At 46.6% G+C, this 18,648-nt stretch overlaps 1 protein-coding gene across 10 annotated transcripts in view; it reads left to right on the top strand.

Annotated features, from left to right (window-relative positions):
* The window catches only part of DCTN1 (dynactin subunit 1), a 146,273-nt gene that overhangs the window by 69,065 nt on the left and 58,560 nt on the right, over nt 1-18,648 (top strand). For 6 of the 10 annotated variants that reach the window (XM_073343114.1, XM_073343113.1, XM_073343119.1 and 3 more), the window contains exon 5: nt 11,481-11,501. The exons of the other annotated variants lie outside the window; for them this stretch is intronic. In XM_073343114.1, coding sequence (XP_073199215.1) covers nt 11,481-11,501 — 21 coding nt within the window. The remainder of the gene's footprint in view (nt 1-11,480; nt 11,502-18,648) is intronic. 10 annotated transcript variants of the gene reach the window in all.

The raw sequence follows: 18,648 nt of genomic DNA, 5'->3' as shown, positions 1-18,648 counted from the left end.
TCGATCATTGCAGCCTGTTTTCGTTTTTTTTTTTTGGGGGGGGGGGGAAGGGGGGGTCATTCTCTATTTGATTCAGTGTTGCAGATCCTGCCCCCGAATACTTTCCAGTAATGTGCCATTGCTGTTTCCCGCCAAATGGCCCTTACGTTTCAGAGAAGGAGGTAACTCACTCTTTAACAGCATATTTTAAATTCACCTTTTCTGCTGAAAACCTGTAGGATTTCCTGGATATGTGCCTAGTTTACAGTTAAGCTTTATATATACTGCCCTAATTATCTTTGTCCGGGAGTCCTGGTGGCTCGTACAAGACCTACATGGGTGCCTGTTCCTGTGTCTGGGTGTCCAGTCATAGAATCATAGGACTGGGAGGGACCTGGAGAGGTCACCTAGTTCAGTCCCCTGCACTCATGGCAGGACTAATTCTCTAGGCCAGTCCTGATGGGTGTTTGTCTAACCTGCTCTTAAAAATGTCCAGTGATAGAGATTCCACAACCTCCCTGGGCAATTTATTCCAGTGCTTCACCACCCTGACAGTTAGGAAGTTTTTCTTAATGTCTAACCTAGACCTTCGTTGCTACAATTTAAGCCCATTGCTTCTTGTCCTGTCCTCAGAGGTTAAGAAAAACAAACTTTCTTCCTCCTCCTTGTAACAACCTTTTCATACTTGAAAACTGTTATCATGTCCACTCTCAGTCTTCTCTTTTCCAGACTAAACAAACCCAATTTTTTTCAATCTTCCCTCATAGGTCATGTTTTCTAGATCTTTAATAATTTTTTGTTGCTCTTCTCTGGACTTTCTCAAATTTGTCCACATCCTTCCTGAAATGTAGTGCCCAGAACTGGGCACAATACTCCAGTTGAGGCCGTATCAGAGTGTAGTAGAGTGGAAGAATTACTTCTTGTGTCTTACTTGCAACACTCCTGCTAATACATCCCAGAATGATGTTCGCTTTTTTTGCAGCAGTGTTACATTGTTGACTCATATTTAGTTGTAATCCACTATGACCCCCAGATCCCATTCTGCAGTATTCCTTCCTAGGCAGTGATTTCCCATTTTGTATGTGTGCAACTGATGGTTCCTTCCTAAGTGGAGTACTTTGCATTTGTCCTGATTGAATTTCGTCCTATTTACTTCAGAGCATTTCTCCAGTTTGTCCAGACCATTTTGAATTTTAATCCTATCCTCCAAAGGTCACTTGCAACCCCGCCCAGCTTGGTATCGTCTGCAAACTTTATAAGTGTACTCTCTCTATGCCATCATCTAAATCATTGATGAAGATATTGAACAGAATCGGACCCAGAACTGATCCCTGCAGGACCCTGCTCGTTAGGCCCTTCCAGCATGACTGTGAACCACTGATAACTACTCTCTGGGAATGGTTTTCAACCAGTTTTGCATCCACCTTATAGTAGCTCCATCTAGATTGTGTTTCCCTAGTTTATTTATGGGATGGTATCAAAAGTTTTACTAAAATCAAGATATACCACATCTACTGCTCTCTCCCTCGCGTCTTCCCTCCCCCCACCCCTCCCCCAAAAAAATCCACAAGGCTTGTTACCCTGTCAAAGAAAGCTATAAGGTTGGTTTGACATGATTTGTTCTTGACAAATCCATGCTGACTGTTACTTATCACCTTATTATCTTCTAGATGTTTTCAAATTGATTGCTTAATTGTTTGCTCCACTATCTTTCTGAGTACAGAAGTTAAGATGACTGATCTGTAATTCCCTGGGTTGTCCTTTTTTATAGATGGGCACTATATTTGTCCTTTTCCAGTCTTCTGGAATCTCTCTCATCTTCCATGACTTCTCAAAGATAATCGCTAATGGCTCAGATATCTCCTCAGTCAGCTCCTTGAGTATTCTAGGATGCATTTCATCAGGCCGTTGTGACTTGAAGACATCTAATTTGTACAAGTATCAGAGAGGTAGCCGTGTTAGTCTGGATCTGTAAAAGCAGCAGTGTCCTGTGACACCTTATAGACTAACAGACATATTGGAGCATAAGCTGTCGTGGTTGAATACCCAGTTCGATGGATGCATGTGATTTGTCCAAAGTAACTTTTAACTTGTTCTTTCCCTATTTTAGCCTCTTCTGATCCTACCTCATTTCAACTGGCATTCACTATGTTAGACATCCAATCACCACCAACCTGCTTGGTGTAAACCGAAATGAAGTCATTAAGCACTTCTGCCATTTTCACATATTCTGTTGTTGTTTTTCCCTCCTCATTGAGTAATGGGCCTACCCTGTCCTTGGTCTTCCTCTTGCGTCTAATGTATTTGTAGAATGTTTTTTTGTCACCCTTTATGTTTTTAGATAGTTTGATTTCGTTTTGTGCCTTGGCCTTTCTAATTTTGTCCCTATATACTTGTATTATTTGTTTATATTCATCCTTTGTAATTTCACCTAGATTCCACTTTTCTTGATTTTTAGATCATTGAAGATCTCCTGGTTAAGCCAGGAGGTCTCTTGCCGTTGTTCCTATCTTTCCTACGCAGTGGGGTAAGAAACTTCCTACACATGCTTCCTTGTCTTTCGTATGCAGTGGGATAGTTTGCTCTTATGCCCTTAATAACGTCTCTCTGAAAAACTGCCAATTGTCTTCTATTGTTTTTCCCCTTAGATTTGCTTCCCATGGGATCTTACCTACCAGCTCCCTGAGTTTGCTAAAGTCTGCCTTCTTGAAATCCATTGTCTTTATTTTGCTGTTCTCCCTCCTACCATCCCTTAGAATCATGAACTCTGTCATTTCATGATCACTTTCACTCAAGCTGCCTTCCACTTTCAAATTCTCAACCAGTTCCTCCCAATTTGTCAAAATCAAATCTTGAACAGCCTCTCCCCTGGTAGCTGTGTTCACCTTCTGAAATAAAAAATGGTCTCCAATACATTCCAAGAACTTGTTGGATAATCTGTGCCCTGCTGTGTTATTTTCCCAACAGATGTCTGGGTAGTTGAAGTCCCCCATCACCACCAAGTCCTGTGCTTTGGATGATTTTGTTAGTTATTTAAAAAACCCCTCATCCACCTCTTCTTCCTGGTTAGTTGCTCTGTAATAGAGCCCTACCATGGCATCACCCTTGTGGTATACCCCTTTTATCCATACCCAGAGACTTTCAACAAGTCTGTCTCCTGTTTCCATCTCAACCTCAGTCCAAGTGTATTCATTTTTAATATCTAAGGCAAAACCTCCTCCCTTTTTTCCCTGCCTGTCTTTCCTGAGCAGGCTGTATCATTCAATACCAATATTCCAGTCGTGTATTATCCCACCAGATCACTCTGATGCCAACTATGTCATAGTTGTGTTTATTTACTAGTATTTCGAGTTCTTCCTGCTTATTCCCCATACTTCTCATATTAGTATACAGACATCTAAGATACTGATTTGATTCTCCCCCAGTTCTGTCTTGTCTCTCCTTTATCCCTGCTATAACGGCCCATGCTCCTCCCAGATTCCAAACCGTCTCCCAGGTCTCCATGTTCTTGACTGACCTGTGGGCTTTGGTCACCTGCCCCCATTGAACCTAGTTTTAATGTATGTTTCCAAAGCCAACAGAAAATTGGAGCAGAGGCATAGATGCTATACTTTAATCCTTCAGAGACCTTGGTCAACCTGACCACATGCAGTCAAAGAGCTGCTCGGACGTTCACTGTTACACTAGCTAGGGTGCACAGGTTTTGTACATCTTCATAACACAAGCCAAACACTAACTGCTGCGGTTAGGCGGAGACTTCCCCACTCGACAGGTTATTCCAGGGATTCTCAAACTTCATCGCACTGCAATCTCCTTCTGACAACAAAAATTACTACATGACCCCGGGAGAGGGGACCGAAGCCTGAGCCACACACCCCAGGATGGGGAGGCCAAAGGCCAAACCCCACCGCCCCATGCAGGGGGGGCCAAAACTGAAGCCCAAGGGCTTCAGCCTCAGGCAGGGGGCCTGTAACCAAAGCCCCGTCATGCAGGGCTGAACCCTCAGGCTTCAGCCCCGGGTGGTGGGGCTCAAGCTTCATCTTCGGCCCTGGGCCTCAGCAAGTCTAAGTCAGCCCTGGCAACCCCACTAAAACGGGGTCACGACCCCAGTTTGAGAACCTCTGGGTTTATTCCATAGTGGCTCACTTGGGTTTTTCTTGCACCATTCTCTGAAGAATCTGGTGCTGGCCACTGTCAGAGACTGGACTACATGCAGCCTATCCCATCTAATGATTCCTGCATTGTAACATGCTGTGGATAGTCCTCCTCCTAAACCTTCACTGTGGAAATTGCCAGTGTTCTAAATGTACTGTAGGGTTATTTGGACATCCTCTTAACTGCTGTTTACTGCTGTCAGACAGAATGCAAAATGCCCACTGATACCCGTGAAAGCTGCATGCTCAGCTACATACCGTCTTCCTTTCATCTTCAGTATTGGAAACCGGTTTTGCAAGTTAGGGCTCTGCCAGCTCAGGCTCTATTTCCTTGTGACCTGGGATAGCTGCCCACATGGAAACAAGGTGGGCTAAATGCTCTGAGCTGCCCGCACAGCATTTTGCCCATGAGTGGGCAAGTTGTGCATGTAACTTGGTGCGTAAATGACACTCTGACTGGTACCCTATAAATACTGAAGATACTTAGAAAGGGTTTTGCTTTAGGGCTTAATGTTAAAAATTCTGACTGCCCAGTTCGCTCCTCTGTCAGCGCGTGGCAAGCCTGTGCCCAGACACTTAATAATCTGGCTCTGAGCCGGCGCACAATCCTAGGCAAAGGAGCCAAAGCTCAATATTGGTTGCTTTAGAGACTCTGCATGTTCCCCTGTGCCAGGAGACTCTGCCCATTCCTTTGATGCTTTGGTGCTGAGGGCCAAATGAGTCCTGGGACCAAAATCTCTAACAAAGCACATGCTCTAGACCAAGCATTCCCCAGCATTGCTGCCCATTTAAATCAAGTTGCTGCTGATGGTATGGAGGCTATTCCACTCAAAACGACAAGCACTCAGTGCTGCAAGGGGAATTGGTTTGATAAGTTACCACTGTCTGATCCAGATTTGGTTTCTTACAAGCAAGTCTTGATTTTACTAACCCCATTCTTTGGCCAGTTATGGAGGAACCAACATTTGCTGTCTGAAATTACATGGCAAGTGTCTTGCTAGGGAGTATGGCAATAGCTTAGGAAATGCCATCAAAATCCGTGTCATCTCCTCCTCTGTGAGATGACCCTTCCCTTGGCCTGATGTTACTCTGTAAAACTCAGAGCTACTAGGCTATCCATAGCGGTTGCCTGAGAGCTTCCTGGCATTGTCGTCAGCAGTGTTCCCAGCCTAGTGTTGGAAGCCACCTCTGCTTGTAGCCCGTGGTTCTCTTTGTCTGAGAATCCTATCTTTATTCTGAATGACGTCTCTACGCAAGCCTTCATCGCATGTTGCCACAATTGTTTTTCATCCTGAATCCAGTTTTTAGCACCTATACAGAGAGACGCATTCTGTGGAGACACTGAATCATCTAAGTCCAGAAAATTATCAGTCGAATGTTTCACAGTAAAGTCAACCTTAAAGAATGTTTAGTATAAGAACAAATCCAGCTCCTGCGAAGCAGTGGTCGCTCCTGCCTCGCAGTCCCAGAGGCTGTCTACACTGCAGTTGGGTCGAGCTGAGTTAGCACTTGTATGTCTGCCCAAGATGGGAATGACACCTCCTAGCTGCAGGGTAGAAGTACCCTGAGTGTAAAGCATGGCCTGTTAGGAGTGGACTATCCATTAGCACAAATTCCTTAGAAATCACAATATCTATTTCTGAGATGTGGATTTTCTGTGTTGTGGCGTCTCTTCTAGCATGTTGATCTTGGCAGATAACTACTGCCTCGTTGCAGTTCTCTCTTGTTAACGTGGTACCTCTTTGCTTTTTCTGCTTCTGAGAATGTGGTACCAAGAACCAAGGTGGGACTGATAGGAAGTCCTGAGATGCCCAGACTTCATGGCTTTCTCCTCATTTCTCTGCTTTGCCTTTTCTGGACATATTTCTTCCTCTTCAGGAAGGGGATGTGGTGTCTGATCCCCTCTTCTTGAAAACTGTTTCAGTAGCGAGTGTGGGTCTAATGAGAAGCAAAAAGAGCAGAGTCCTAGAACTGTATCCTGTTAATCCTCGATAGTCACACAAGTTATTGGGCTCAATCTGTTACTAAACAACACTTACATGGGGTTTTAGAGTAAGATGTGTTCTCTGCCCTCACAAGGTTTAGTCTTGTTTAGGCAAGTCATGGGACAGCATCTCAAGAAGAGTGAGGAAGAAGGATCAGTTCCTGGAAGGAAGTGGGTTTACCAGAAGAAGAGGGGACTTGGCAGATGGGGAGCGGAGGCTGTTTCAAGCAGCATGGTAGTTAGCACAAAGCTAAGAGCATGAAGGCGATGGAACCTGTGTGCAAAGTCATTGTAAAAATGCTACCAAATCAGAACAGTCCATTCACTCACGCTGCGGGGAGCATTTACATCCCCTTTGCACAGGGGTAAATAACTCTACAAGGTGCAAGACAGTGAAGTTAGGCCCTGAGACATCAAAGCCAAGCCTTGCTCTCCTTCAGGCCATCTGCAGTGCTCAGCTACTTAAAGCTTGTCTACACAGGGAAGAGTTTCTGATTAACTCCCTGTGTGGATGCTCTTATTCTGGAATATGAGCGTCTAAGAACATCCACACAGGGAGTTAATCAGGAATAGCTATTCTGTTTTAAATTCACATCCTACCTTAATCCAAATTAACTTCCTGTGTAGACGGGCCTTTATTGATTCTGTGCGACTTTGGGCAGATAACTTCTCCTCTCTGCCTTGGTTTCATCATCTTTGTAATCGGAATGATACTGAAGACCTTTCCCATTTTTACTGGGCATGAGGGGTGATCACACCTTTGTGCTGAAATGCATTTTACAACTGTTCTTGTCCCTTGATGATTCCATTTGGATTTGCAGAGCACCCTGATCGTTGCTTGAGGCAATACCCTGCTCTTCAAGAAGAGCCTAATTGTATTAGTAAAAATACTGTCTAGAAGCTTGATGACATCACAGAGCAGCTTCCCACCTCTCCCAAGGACAGTCTTACTGCTGTTTGCTGCCTCTCATTACATTCAAGAGCTGCAGATTAACAGTATTTTGCCACTAGATGACACTAGAGTCAAGGGAAAGTGCTATTGTAAATAATAGGCACCCTGTGCCCCCTTGAGCTATAACCCTAAAATACACTGCATCAGAGTGTTCAGTGATCTAACATGGCACATGACCGGAAAAGGTGTCTCCATGTCCTTTGGGGACTAATTTTGCCACCCTATAGTTGAGTTACCAGCCATGTCTTTGAGATACCTTTAGCCAAAATAGTCTCCCTTTTCTTCAGGTCTTCCCAAGGTTAAAGGGACATGGGATAATTTTACAAACATCTGAGGTCCAAAAGAGTTTACAGACAGATTTAAAAAAAAAAAAAAAAAAAGACACTGCCCCACTGTAGCAACTTTCATCCAAGGATCCTGTGTCTTACCTCCCCTAAGCCTGGTCCAACATCCCTGGGGCTTACCTCCGTGTCTAGTTGGCAGCCGGTATCAAGTGGAGTGCCCCAAGAGTCGGTCCTGGGGCCGGTTTTGTTCAATATCTTCATTAATGATCTGGAGGATGGTGTGGATTGCACCCTCAGCAAGTTTGCAGATGACACTAAACTGGGAGGAGAGGTAGATACACTGGAGGGTAGGGATAGGATACAGAGGGACCTAGACAAATTGGAGGATTGGGCCAATAAAATCTGATGAGGTTCAACAAGGATAAGTGCAGAGTCCTGCACTTAGGACAGAAGAATCCAATGCACCGCTACAGACTAGGGACTGAATGGCTCGGCAGCAGTTCTGCGGAAAAGGACCTAGGGGTGACAGTGGACGAGAAGCTGGATATGAGTCAACAGTGTGCCCTTGTTGCCAAGAAGGCCAATGGCATTTTGGGATGTATAAGTAGGGGCATAGCCAGCAGATCGAGGGACGTGATCGATCCCCTCTATTCGACATTGGTGAGGGCTCATCTGGAGTACTGTGTCCAGTTTTGGGCCCCACACTACAAGAAGGATGTGGATAAATTGGAGAGAGTCCACCGAAGGGCAACAAAAATGATTAGGGGTCTGGAACACATGACTTATGAGGAGAGGCTGAGGGAACTGGGATTGTTTAGCCTGCAGAAGAGAAGAATGAGGGGGGATTTGATAGCTGCTTTCAACTACCTGAGAGGTGGTGCCAAAGAGGATGGTTCTAGACTATTCTCAGTGGTAGAAGATGACAGGACAAGGAGTAATGGTCTCAGGTTGCAGTGGGGGAGGTTTAGGTTGGATATTAGGAAAAACTTTTTCACTAGGAGGGTGGTGAAGCCCTGGAATGCGTTACCTAGGGAGGTGGTAGAATCTCCTTCCTTAGAAGTTTTTAAGGTCAGACTTGACAAAGCCCTGGCTGGGATGATTTAACTGGGGATTGGTCGGGGTTGGACTAGATGACCTCCTGAGGTCCCTTCCAACCCTGATATTCTATGATTCTACGATTCTAGGTAAGGATTTCTACTTTGAACTGAGATGCAGATTGGAGAATTGTCTGTTGTTAACATGTGCACCTCCCCCAACCCCCGCACCCGATCAGTCAGTGGCAGAGCTGAGAATGGAACCCAGGAGTCCTTTTTCCCAGTTCCAGTTTTTTAATCACTAAGAAACATTCCTGCCTTAATTAAAATATTGTCTCGCACATCGTTGAAGCTTGCTCATGAGAGCCCCAAAATGGAATGAAATGGTCTATTTCTTGGTCCAAAGCCATTGCAATGTTAACAGTAAACCAGCAGGGCAATGGACAGATGTTAACACACTGAGGTGGTACGGGTAACACTGGGAAAGAGTTGTTTCTTGACATAGGTTGCATCACTTAAATGTGTCTCTGTGCTGGGGGTGGATTTCATGTGAATTTTATCTCCAGTCCTTTCTGCTAATCCCGGGGATAAATGCTGGTAATCTGTGACTGCATCGTGGTAAACCAGCTACTTAGAAATCAGAGATTCTCTCTGCTTTAAGACTTCCCTTGGCACTTTATAATAGCATAGAATTTGTACCTTGTGTTGTGTCCTGATCCAAATGGAGGATAAGTAAATGCATGTATTGTTGAATCTGTTTTTATGTAAAAAGCTCCTGGTATTTGAATATAAAGTGAACACCACCTGTTCATGTTCCTGAAGGGCGTCTGTCATCCCAGCCTCAGACTGAGAGCGCTCTGCCAGAAAGCATGCTGCTTGGTAAAGCTAGAATAGAGGTGGCAAAGCAGAACGGTACTGCTAATCTCTGGGAGGGTGGACACTGGACCTGTGTTAAAATGGATGAAATAAGAGGCTTACACACATGTAAATATGGCAACAGTAGCCTTCTCCCTCGGCCTCACCCTGACTGCTATGGTAATTGAAATAATGATGGTGCTTTTGGTTTTGATATGGAAAGTGACTCATGGTAGCATGTCTGTAGAGGTCAGTGCTACTTGGGGAAAGGAGAAAATTCTCTTTCTCTCTCTCTCAACATATTTCTGCCTGGTTTGGTAGATAGATTCGACACAGCCAGGGCAGATCTGTCTAATGGGGAAAGTCACATATTCAAGCCCTTATCTTTGTATAATTTGAGGCTTAAATATTAGTTATAACCCAGTCATGAGCAATTGTTCATATCCCTCTTGGTTACTGCAGGCCTGCCCAGTTTTAATTCACTCGGCTCTAATTTTACAGTGGGGAACTTGACGTGTGGATGGCTGTAAGATGCAAAGAAATCACCAGATGTAGTGCAGTCAGCAGCTGAGCAGAGATTGCTGAATGGGGGGTCAGTTTGGAATAGGAAGTGTTTGTTAGGGATGAGGTTGGGGCAGACCTACCTCCCTAGCAATCCCAGGCTTCTGGGGCCAAATGCATTAACTGACAGTATTGGAAACAAAATAATACCCAGCTGTTCTAGCGTTTGTCATCAGCAGAGTGTGAGGCCCTTCACAGAGCAGGGCAGTATCTACAGCATTATCTGTTTTTTACAGTTGGGGAAACTGAGGCACAGAAGGGCAGTGACTTGCCCAAGGTACCTGGCAGGCCAGTGGCAGAGCTGGGAATAGAGCCCAGGTTTCCTGAGTCCAGTCCAGTGCTCTCTCCACTAGACCCCACTGCCTCACAATTAACTAAACTGTCATGTGCAGTCATTTGCCTTTCAAAATGTTCTTTCCTGGAACCTTAGAAGCCTTAATGCCCTAGGAGCCAAAGCCTGATTATAGTTACTCTGGGATAAAGCCCACAAGCCTCAAGGCAACTGCCAGCTCAGTTGTCTGCTACATGCTGGCAGGCCACCTTTCACAGACTTGTTTAGGTTAATCAGCAAATTTGCGGATGATACTAAACTGGGAGGAGTGGTAGATACGCTGGAGGGGAGGGATAGGATACAGAAGGACCTAGACCAATTGGAAGATTGGGCCAAAAGGAATCTGATGAGGTTCAATAAGGATAAGTGCAGGGTCCTGCACTTAGGACGGAAGAACCCAATGCACAGCTACAGACTAGGGACCGAATGGCTAGGCAGCAGTTCTGCGGAAAAGGACCTAGGGGTGCCAGTGGACGAGAAGCTGGATATGAGTCAGCAGTGTGCCCTTGTTGCCAAGAAGGCCAATGGCATTTTGGGATGTATAAGTAGGGGCATAGCGAGCAGATCGAGGGACGTGATCGTTCCCCTCTATTCGACATTGGTGAGGCCTCATCTGGAGTACTGTGTCCAGTTTTGGGCCCCACACTTCAAGAAGGATGTGGATAAATTGGAGAGAGTCCAGCGAAGGGCAACAAAAATGATTAGGGGACTGGAACACATGAGTTATGAGGAGAGGCTGAGGGAGCTGGGATTGTTTAGCCTGCAGAAGAGAAGAATGAGGGGGGATTTGATAGCTGCTTTCAACTACCTGAAAGGGGGTTCCAAAGAGGATGGCTCTAGACTGTTCTCAATGGTAGCAGATGACAGAACGAGGAGTAATGGTCTCAAGTTGCAGTGGGGGAGGTTTAGATTGGATATTAGGAAAAACTTTTTCACTAAGAGGGTGGTGAAACACTGGAATGCGTTACCTAGGGAGGTGGTAGAATCTCCTTCCTTAGAGGTTTTTAAGGTCAGGCTTGACAAAGCCCTGGCTGGGATGATTTAACTGGGAATTGGTCCTGCTTTGAGCAGGGGGTTGGACTAGATGACCTTCTGGGGTCCCTTCCAACCCTGATATTCTATGATTCTATGATTCTAATCTGGGTGCTTTCTTCCGTGCTGATTGTTTGTATTATTGGGGACTGGTGACTTCAGCAGAACAGATCAAAGTACCTTCCTCAGGAACAGCAGGGAAAGCTGTATAACCGCTCAGAATAGTAACATGCAGGCGTGTGAATGGTTCACTTCTGTTGTCTGTCCAGGCAGTGTAAACTCTAACTTCTAACCTTTGTCCCCTCTTCATGCAGCGCGGAGCGAAACCTAAAAAGGTGGTGCATTTTTTTTGGCAATTAATCTGTACGTCGCAGAATCTCCTGGCCGCATGAAATGCCCCCAAATACATCTCGGCTCATTGTCACTCATTGCTGATGTGCCTTCCATTGTATGGTCGCATGTTTACTCATTGCATGTGTTCCCCTTCTCCGGCGCCTAGATTGGCCCAGCTTGCTTACAAGATGCTAGGTAATTAGAGTCCACATGACTGACTGGGGGAAGAGCATTGCTTTGTGGGAAGGTATCCTTCACCACTTCTCAGCCTGCCACACAACCTGGTAGGGAACATGGGCTCATAAACCAAACAATGTTGTTTTACTTGGGAGTTCTGAGAACTTTCTGCTGTTTCTTCACAGCAACAGGGTAAAGCTTTCACACCAGTACTGGGTGTGAGTTAACTATTTGTACTTGTGAAATGTGCCCATCATATTTCTCTCTGGGTGCATGTATTGAAATTCTTGAAACCAACACACAAGAGTTGGCTTTAGAATCCAAAGGCCCAACACAAGTATTGTGATCTTCATCCTATAGCTTAGGCTGATACGTTAACCTTGGCTTTCACATTCCGTTGCCTTGTGTTTCCTTCCAGCTATTGCTGTAATGGATGTAAATCTCCTGTGTAAAGCCCCAACAGTGTGCTCAGAGCTGTGCACCCTAGATGTAGGCAGACTCCCTGCCCCATTGAATTTACTGTCTAAAGGGAGAGATGAAAACAGACAGTGACTGCTCTGGATGATCAAAGAGGTGTTGTCATAGGGCCTGGTATGGTTTTTGAATCGATGTGTAACAGTTTGCTAAGGGAGGCAGGTTGTCACTGGACTATTTTGTGGTATCAGAAATAGAAAGTATCAGAAATAGATAGCCAAGAAGATAAACTCAGAAATAGGGAAAACACTGTCTCAAAAGAGCAAAAAATCTGAATTTGGAAGCAGGTACTGCTGGCTAACGAACGTTTTCTTTCTGCTTTGAAGACAAGTCGCCATTTTCCCTAAATGTAATACTTGTAAAATGACAAAAAGAAAAGGAGGACTTGTGGCACCTTAGAGACTAACCAATTAGTCTCTAAGGTGCCACAAGTCCTCCTTTTCTTTTTGCGAATACAGACTAACACGGCTGTTACTCTGAAACCTGTAAAATGACAGTTTTTCCCAAATCCCTCTTTTTCAGACACTAACTTTTCTCCTGAAAGAGCCACCTCCCTTACACCCACCCCTGTTATATCGTGGCAGCAGCCAGGGAAAAAGAGAAGGCCAGAAAATCCCCACAAATCTGTTGTTTGTTTCAAATTGCAGTTGTAGCAAAAGGAAAGCTATGCGGGTCTCGGCGGAGCCGAGCAGTCTGATGGGGGAATGTTGTAACTTTGACAAGGCAATCCTGCAAACACTCTAGGCACCCAGATGCTACAGTGATGGGCCCACTAGAAATGCCAAAGAGAGGTGGTGAGACAGTACCTGCTTGTTCCTGTGAGGGATGGCACATAGGCTGCCAGCTCGTGCTGCTGTGACGCTTTCCCTTCCAGTCTATAGAACCCTTTGGCACTTGGGAGGAGAGAGAATCCGAGCCCAGAACTGCGTCTGTCCCTTCCCAAACCGTGCACCAATGGGGAGCAGAGCAGGAGGTGAAGCTGTGCTCCCCTGGAAGTTTGGAGTTCTGGGTGATACTGTAGTAACTGTTCCAAGCCTCTTTGTTCTGACCTCCTGTGTGACCTCTGGCCAGTCTGAAATCTCCGCATGTGTCTGAGCTTACTGATCTGCATGCGCTTGGCCCTGTTACTTCACTCTCCCGCTAGCTCTTGTCCCTGCTATTTTGCATGCTGCTATTACTCACACCCAGCTCTGGCTTTCCTGGCCCTGTACGCTTTCTATACAATCTTTAGAGTGTGTTGATTTTACTTTCCAGTTTTGCCTTACTTCATTGTGAAGATCGCCGCTGAATTGGGTTGGTGGCAGGCTGTGCACATACGGTACCATCTGTTCAGAGTATTAATTGTCTCATTCTAAAAGGAGTAATTATAAATCAAACCGATACCAGAGAGCCCATGACACAAGTGGGGTTTCCTCACTAACACTGTGGGACTAACCCTGAGATGGAAACCGAGATCAGACAGGTATGTCCTAGAACTTCCACCCAGTGTGACAAACCAGACTCAGCTCATTTGTAAAATTTCTTCTCGACCTGTTCCTCACAGTTCCATTTTAAGGGTTGAAACCGTCAATCAACTTGCTGGCTCTTTTCCTTGCGGCCCTTGTGACCATTTTAGTGTCTGGGAATCCAAGGTTCTATTTGGTAAAACTACTAATGCTTAAAAAGAAATAACATCATTAGTAGGCAAATCCGTATGAATGAGATTAGGTAATTCTTTGCAGTGCATGGTATATGCTGGGCTTTAATCGGTTTAAAAGATGTTTCCTCCTGCTCTATTTTGGGTGGCAGATTGCCCACCTCTTAAACTGGGGCAAAGAGCAAATACAAATAATCAACGCTCTTCCACTCTCTGCCTGCCATCTGGATCCCAGTGTTCAGCAGGGAGGGTGGAATAGGTAGCCTCTTGCCTCAAGGGTATTGCCTCTCTTCATGACCTTCAGTGAGTAACACTAACTCCACCCTGGCCTCCACTGGGGTCAGAGTGACTCTTCTCGAGGGCTCCCAGTTGCCTATTTCTCTCAAGGATCGAGACAGTTGCTGTTTCCACATGACACGTCAAAGAACTTCTGCTGCACCTTTGGGTCAGTTTCCTTTAAGGCCTGCATACTGGGTGCAGGGGGAGGCCAGGAGCTTCTTGCTGGTAACCATGGAGCTGTGCAGTAGCACAAAGTCTTACAGAGCAATGAAGTTCATATTCCTCCCCAAAGGTATCTGCTGCTCTTGTCCTTCTGCATTCATCCCGCCAGAGATGCCAAGGACAGGCGTTGTGAATCTGCTGAGGGGAGCAGTTGATGTTTCGGCCCATGCTGCACTTGCACAAATAAAGAACGCAGCTGAGTGAACAGCTGCAGTGCGCTTCTGGCCCAGCTCACTAGGGAGTGCAACACCGGGAGAGTGCTGAAACCTCCTGCCACCTGCAGTGTGACAGGTCGGTGGAGAAGGGAGAGTAAGCTAGCTGTTTAAAGGCAGCAAGATGGCCGTTCTCTCCAGTTTTGGAATGAAATTACAGCTCACACAGTCTTCTGTTCATTGCTACAGTGTGGTCTGGCATAGCAGTTACTGTGCAGGGAGCAAGTCCTGCCTCAAATACCTGGGACTGTTCCCCCTCCCTGAAATGTCAGCCTTGCAGTAGAATAGTGGCACGTAAGAGCTGCAAAAACTGACATCTGAGGGGTTAAATGAGCGAAAAGCTTGACCCCTTTCTGTCTTAACCCAAACCTGTAGGTATCTGCCTTGGAAATGTCAGTAGCTCAGCCTGGAATCATGTCCACCAGGGAGTGGTGGAAAAGCCATTCGTTTATGTGCAGGTTGGCACAGGAGCCTGGCAGTTCAGGCTGTGGTAACGCTGGAAGCAGGGACCCAGGAGCTTTTCTGCTCCCATGTGCTGAGAGGCTCTGGTCAGATGTGAGTAATCAGCGTCGCCATTTTCGTGGGACCAGCTTCCGGCACCAGCTTTTTCTTCCTTGAGGAGACAAGGTTTTTAAGCTCTGAGATGCCCCAAGGTGCAGGTCATTTAAGGAGACTGACCCCAATCAGTAATGGGGAGAGATGCCCAAGATTCCGTAAGCAGCTTGGGAAATAGCAAAGGGCAGAAGCAGTTGAAGATGGTTGTGGTGGGCACTGCCCTACTCTGTTTTCCATGAGATACAGCCTGACCTCTGCTCAGAAAGATGGGCAGTGTCCTGTTCCCACATTCAGGGATCCAGGCCTCCCTGGACAGTGGCTTTGGAGAGTTTACTTACGGGATTATGGGCAGTTGCATGGAATGCCCAGGCTGGTGCATAGTGTCCTGTTGACTCAGCCCTGGTGTACACTACAAGTTTAGGTCGAATTTAGCAGTGCTAGATCGATTTAACCCTGCACCCATCCACACAACGAAGCCATTTTTGTCGACTTAATGGGCTCTTAACATTGATTTCTGTACTCCTCCCCGATGAGGGGATTAGCGCTGAAATTGACATCGCTGGGTCGAATATGGGTTAGTGTGGATTCAGTTTGACGGTATTGGCCTCCGGGATCTATCCCACAGTGCTCCATTGTGACCGCTCTGGACAGCACTCTGAACTCAGATGCACTGGCCAGGTAGACAGGAAAAGCCCCGCAAACTTTTGAATTTCATTTCCTGTTTGGCCAGTGTGGCAAGGTGATCAGCACAGGTGACCGTACAGATCTCATCAGCAGAGGTGACCATGGAGTCCCAGAGTTGCAAAAGAGCTCCAGCATGGACTGAACGGGAGGTACTGGATCTGATCGCTGTATGGGGAGATGAATCCGTGCTATCAGAACTCCGTTTCAAAAGACGAATGCCAAAATATTTGAAAAAATCTCCCAGGGCATGAAGGACAGAGGCTATCACAGGGACCTTCAGCAGTGCCGCATGAAACTTAAGGAGCTTAGGGAAGCCTACCAAAAAACCCAAGAGGCAAACGCCCACTTGGGGTCAGAGCCCCAGACATGCCGCTTCTATGATGAGCTGCATGCAATTCTAGGGGATGCCCCCACCCCTGCACGTGGACCCCTGCAAGGGGGGAGTCTCACACAACAGGAATGAGGATTTTGGGGACAAGGAAGATGATAGCGCACACCAGGCATGCGGAGAAGCTGTTTTCCCCTACAGCCAGAAACTGTTTATCACCATAGATCTAATACCCTCCCAACCCGGGCTCCCGGACCTCAAAGGTGGAGAAGGAAGCTCTGGTGAGTGTACCTTTGTAAATATAATACATGGTTTAAAAGCAAGTGTGTTTAATGATTACTTTGCCCTGCAGACTTAGGATGCATTCGCGGCCTGTACAGCTACTGGAAAAGTCTATTAACGTGTCTGGGGATGGGGTGGAAATCCTCCAGGGACATCTCAATGAAGCTGTCCTGGAGGTATTCCCAAAGCCTTTGCAGCCTTATTGCATCCTCCATGGTAGGACACTTTACCATGGCAGGCCAGTAGCACGTAGCCTGGAATCCTTGCATAAGAAAGCATGGCAGCTTGTGGTCCCAGTCTTTGCTGGCATTCAAGCAACATCCGTTCTTTATCTCTCTCTGTTATCCTCAGGAGAGTGATATAATTCATGGTCACCTGGTTGAAATAGGGGAATTTTATTCAGGGGACATTGAGGTGGCCGTTTCTGCTGGGCTGTTTGCCTGTGGCTGAAAAGAAATCATCCCCACTGTTAGCCACGCGGTGGGGGGAGGGATGAAGCGATCATCCCAGAGAATTGGGTGTGTGTGGGGGGGGTGGGGGGAGAAGGGTTAGTTGGGTTTGTACTGTATGTTAACCTGAAAACATCAGCCTCTCCTTTTAAACGGCCAGTGTGTCTCTTTCAGTTTTAATCTCCCTTTTTTTCCTCCCACAGCTGCAAATGTTTCAACGCTACGACTAGTATCTCCGTCCCAGAGGCTAGCGCAGATAAGAAGTGGGAAAAAAACACACTCGCGATGAAATGTTCTCTGAGCTCATGCAGTCCATCCAAACTGAAAGAGCCCAGCAGAATGCGTGGAGGCAGACAATGGCAGAGTCTAGGAAAGCACAAAATGAACGTGAGGACAGAAGGCGGGAGCAACAGGAGAGGTGGCGGGATCAAGAGGAAAGGTAGCGGCAGCATGATGAGAGGAGGCAGGATGCAATGCTGAGGCTACTGGAGGATCAGACTGATGTGCTTCGGCGTATGGTTGAGGTGCAGGAAAGACACAGACCGCCACTGCAGCCCCTGTGTAACCAACCGCCCTCCTCCGCAAGTTCCATAGCCTCCTCACCCAGACGCCCAAGAATGCGGGGTGGGTGGGCCTCCGGGCACCCAACCACTCCATCCCAGAGGACTGCTCAAGGAACAGAAGGCTGGCATTCAATAAGTTTGGAAGTGCAGTGTGGCTTTGTCCTTCCCTCCTCCCCCACCCCTCCTGGGCTACCCTGGCAGTTATCCCCCTATTTGTGTGATGAATTAATAAAGAATGCATGAATTTGAAACAACATAATGACTCTATTGCCTCTGCAAGCAGTGATGGCGGTGGGGGGGTTGGCTTACAGGGAAGTAGAGTGAACCAAGAGGGCGGGTTTTCATCAAGGAGAAACAAACAGAACTGCCACACCGTAGCCTGGTCAACCATGAAGCTGGTTTTCAAAGCTTCTCTGTTGCATCGCCCTCCTGTGCTCTTCTTACAGCCCTGGTGTCTGGCTGCGCATAATCAGCGGCCAGGCGATTTGCCACAAGTTCCCACCCCGCCATAAACGTCTCCCCCTTACTCTCACAGATATTGTGGAGCACATAGCAAGCAGTAATAACAATGGGAATATTGGTTTCGCTGAGGTCTAACTGCGCCAGCGTGCTTTTAAATGTCCAAATGCACATTCTACCACCATTCTGCACTTGCTCAGCCGAAAGTTGAACAGCTCCTGACTACTGTCCTGGCGGTCCGTGTATGGCTTCACGAGCCATAGCATTAAGGGGTAGGCTGGGTCCCCAAGGATAACTATAGGCATTTCAACATCCCCAATCATTATTTTCTGGTCTGGAAAGTAAGCCCCTTGCTGCAGCTGTTCATACAGACCAGAGTTCCTGAAGATGCGAGCGTCATGTACCTTTCCCAGCCATCCCACCTTGATGTTGATGAAACGCCCCTTGTGATCCACCAGTGCTTGCAACACCTGGGAAAAGTACCCCTTTCGGTCTGTGTACTAGCTGCCTTGGTGGTCCGGTCCCAAGATAGGGATATGCGTTCTGTCTATGGTCCCACCATAGTTAGGGAATCCCATTGCAGCAAAGCCATCTGCTATGACCTGCACATTTCCCAGAATCACTATCCTTGTTAGCAGCAGCTTAGTGATTTCATTGGCTACTTGGATCACAGCAGCCCCCACAGTAGATTTGCCCACTCCAAATCGAAAGAATAGTAAATATGACAGGCGACCAGCTTGGCTTAATGGTGAAATCCTAGCGGATCTTAAACATAAAAAAGAAGCTTACAAGAAGTGGAAGGTTGGACATATGACCAGGGAAGAGTATA

Source organism: Lepidochelys kempii, chromosome 4, assembly GCF_965140285.1.
Source record: "Lepidochelys kempii isolate rLepKem1 chromosome 4, rLepKem1.hap1, whole genome shotgun sequence".
Classification (NCBI taxonomy): domain Eukaryota; kingdom Metazoa; phylum Chordata; order Testudines; family Cheloniidae; genus Lepidochelys; species Lepidochelys kempii.
Note: the sequence above shows the minus strand (reverse complement) of the source record. Positions and strands in the feature narration are given on the sequence as shown.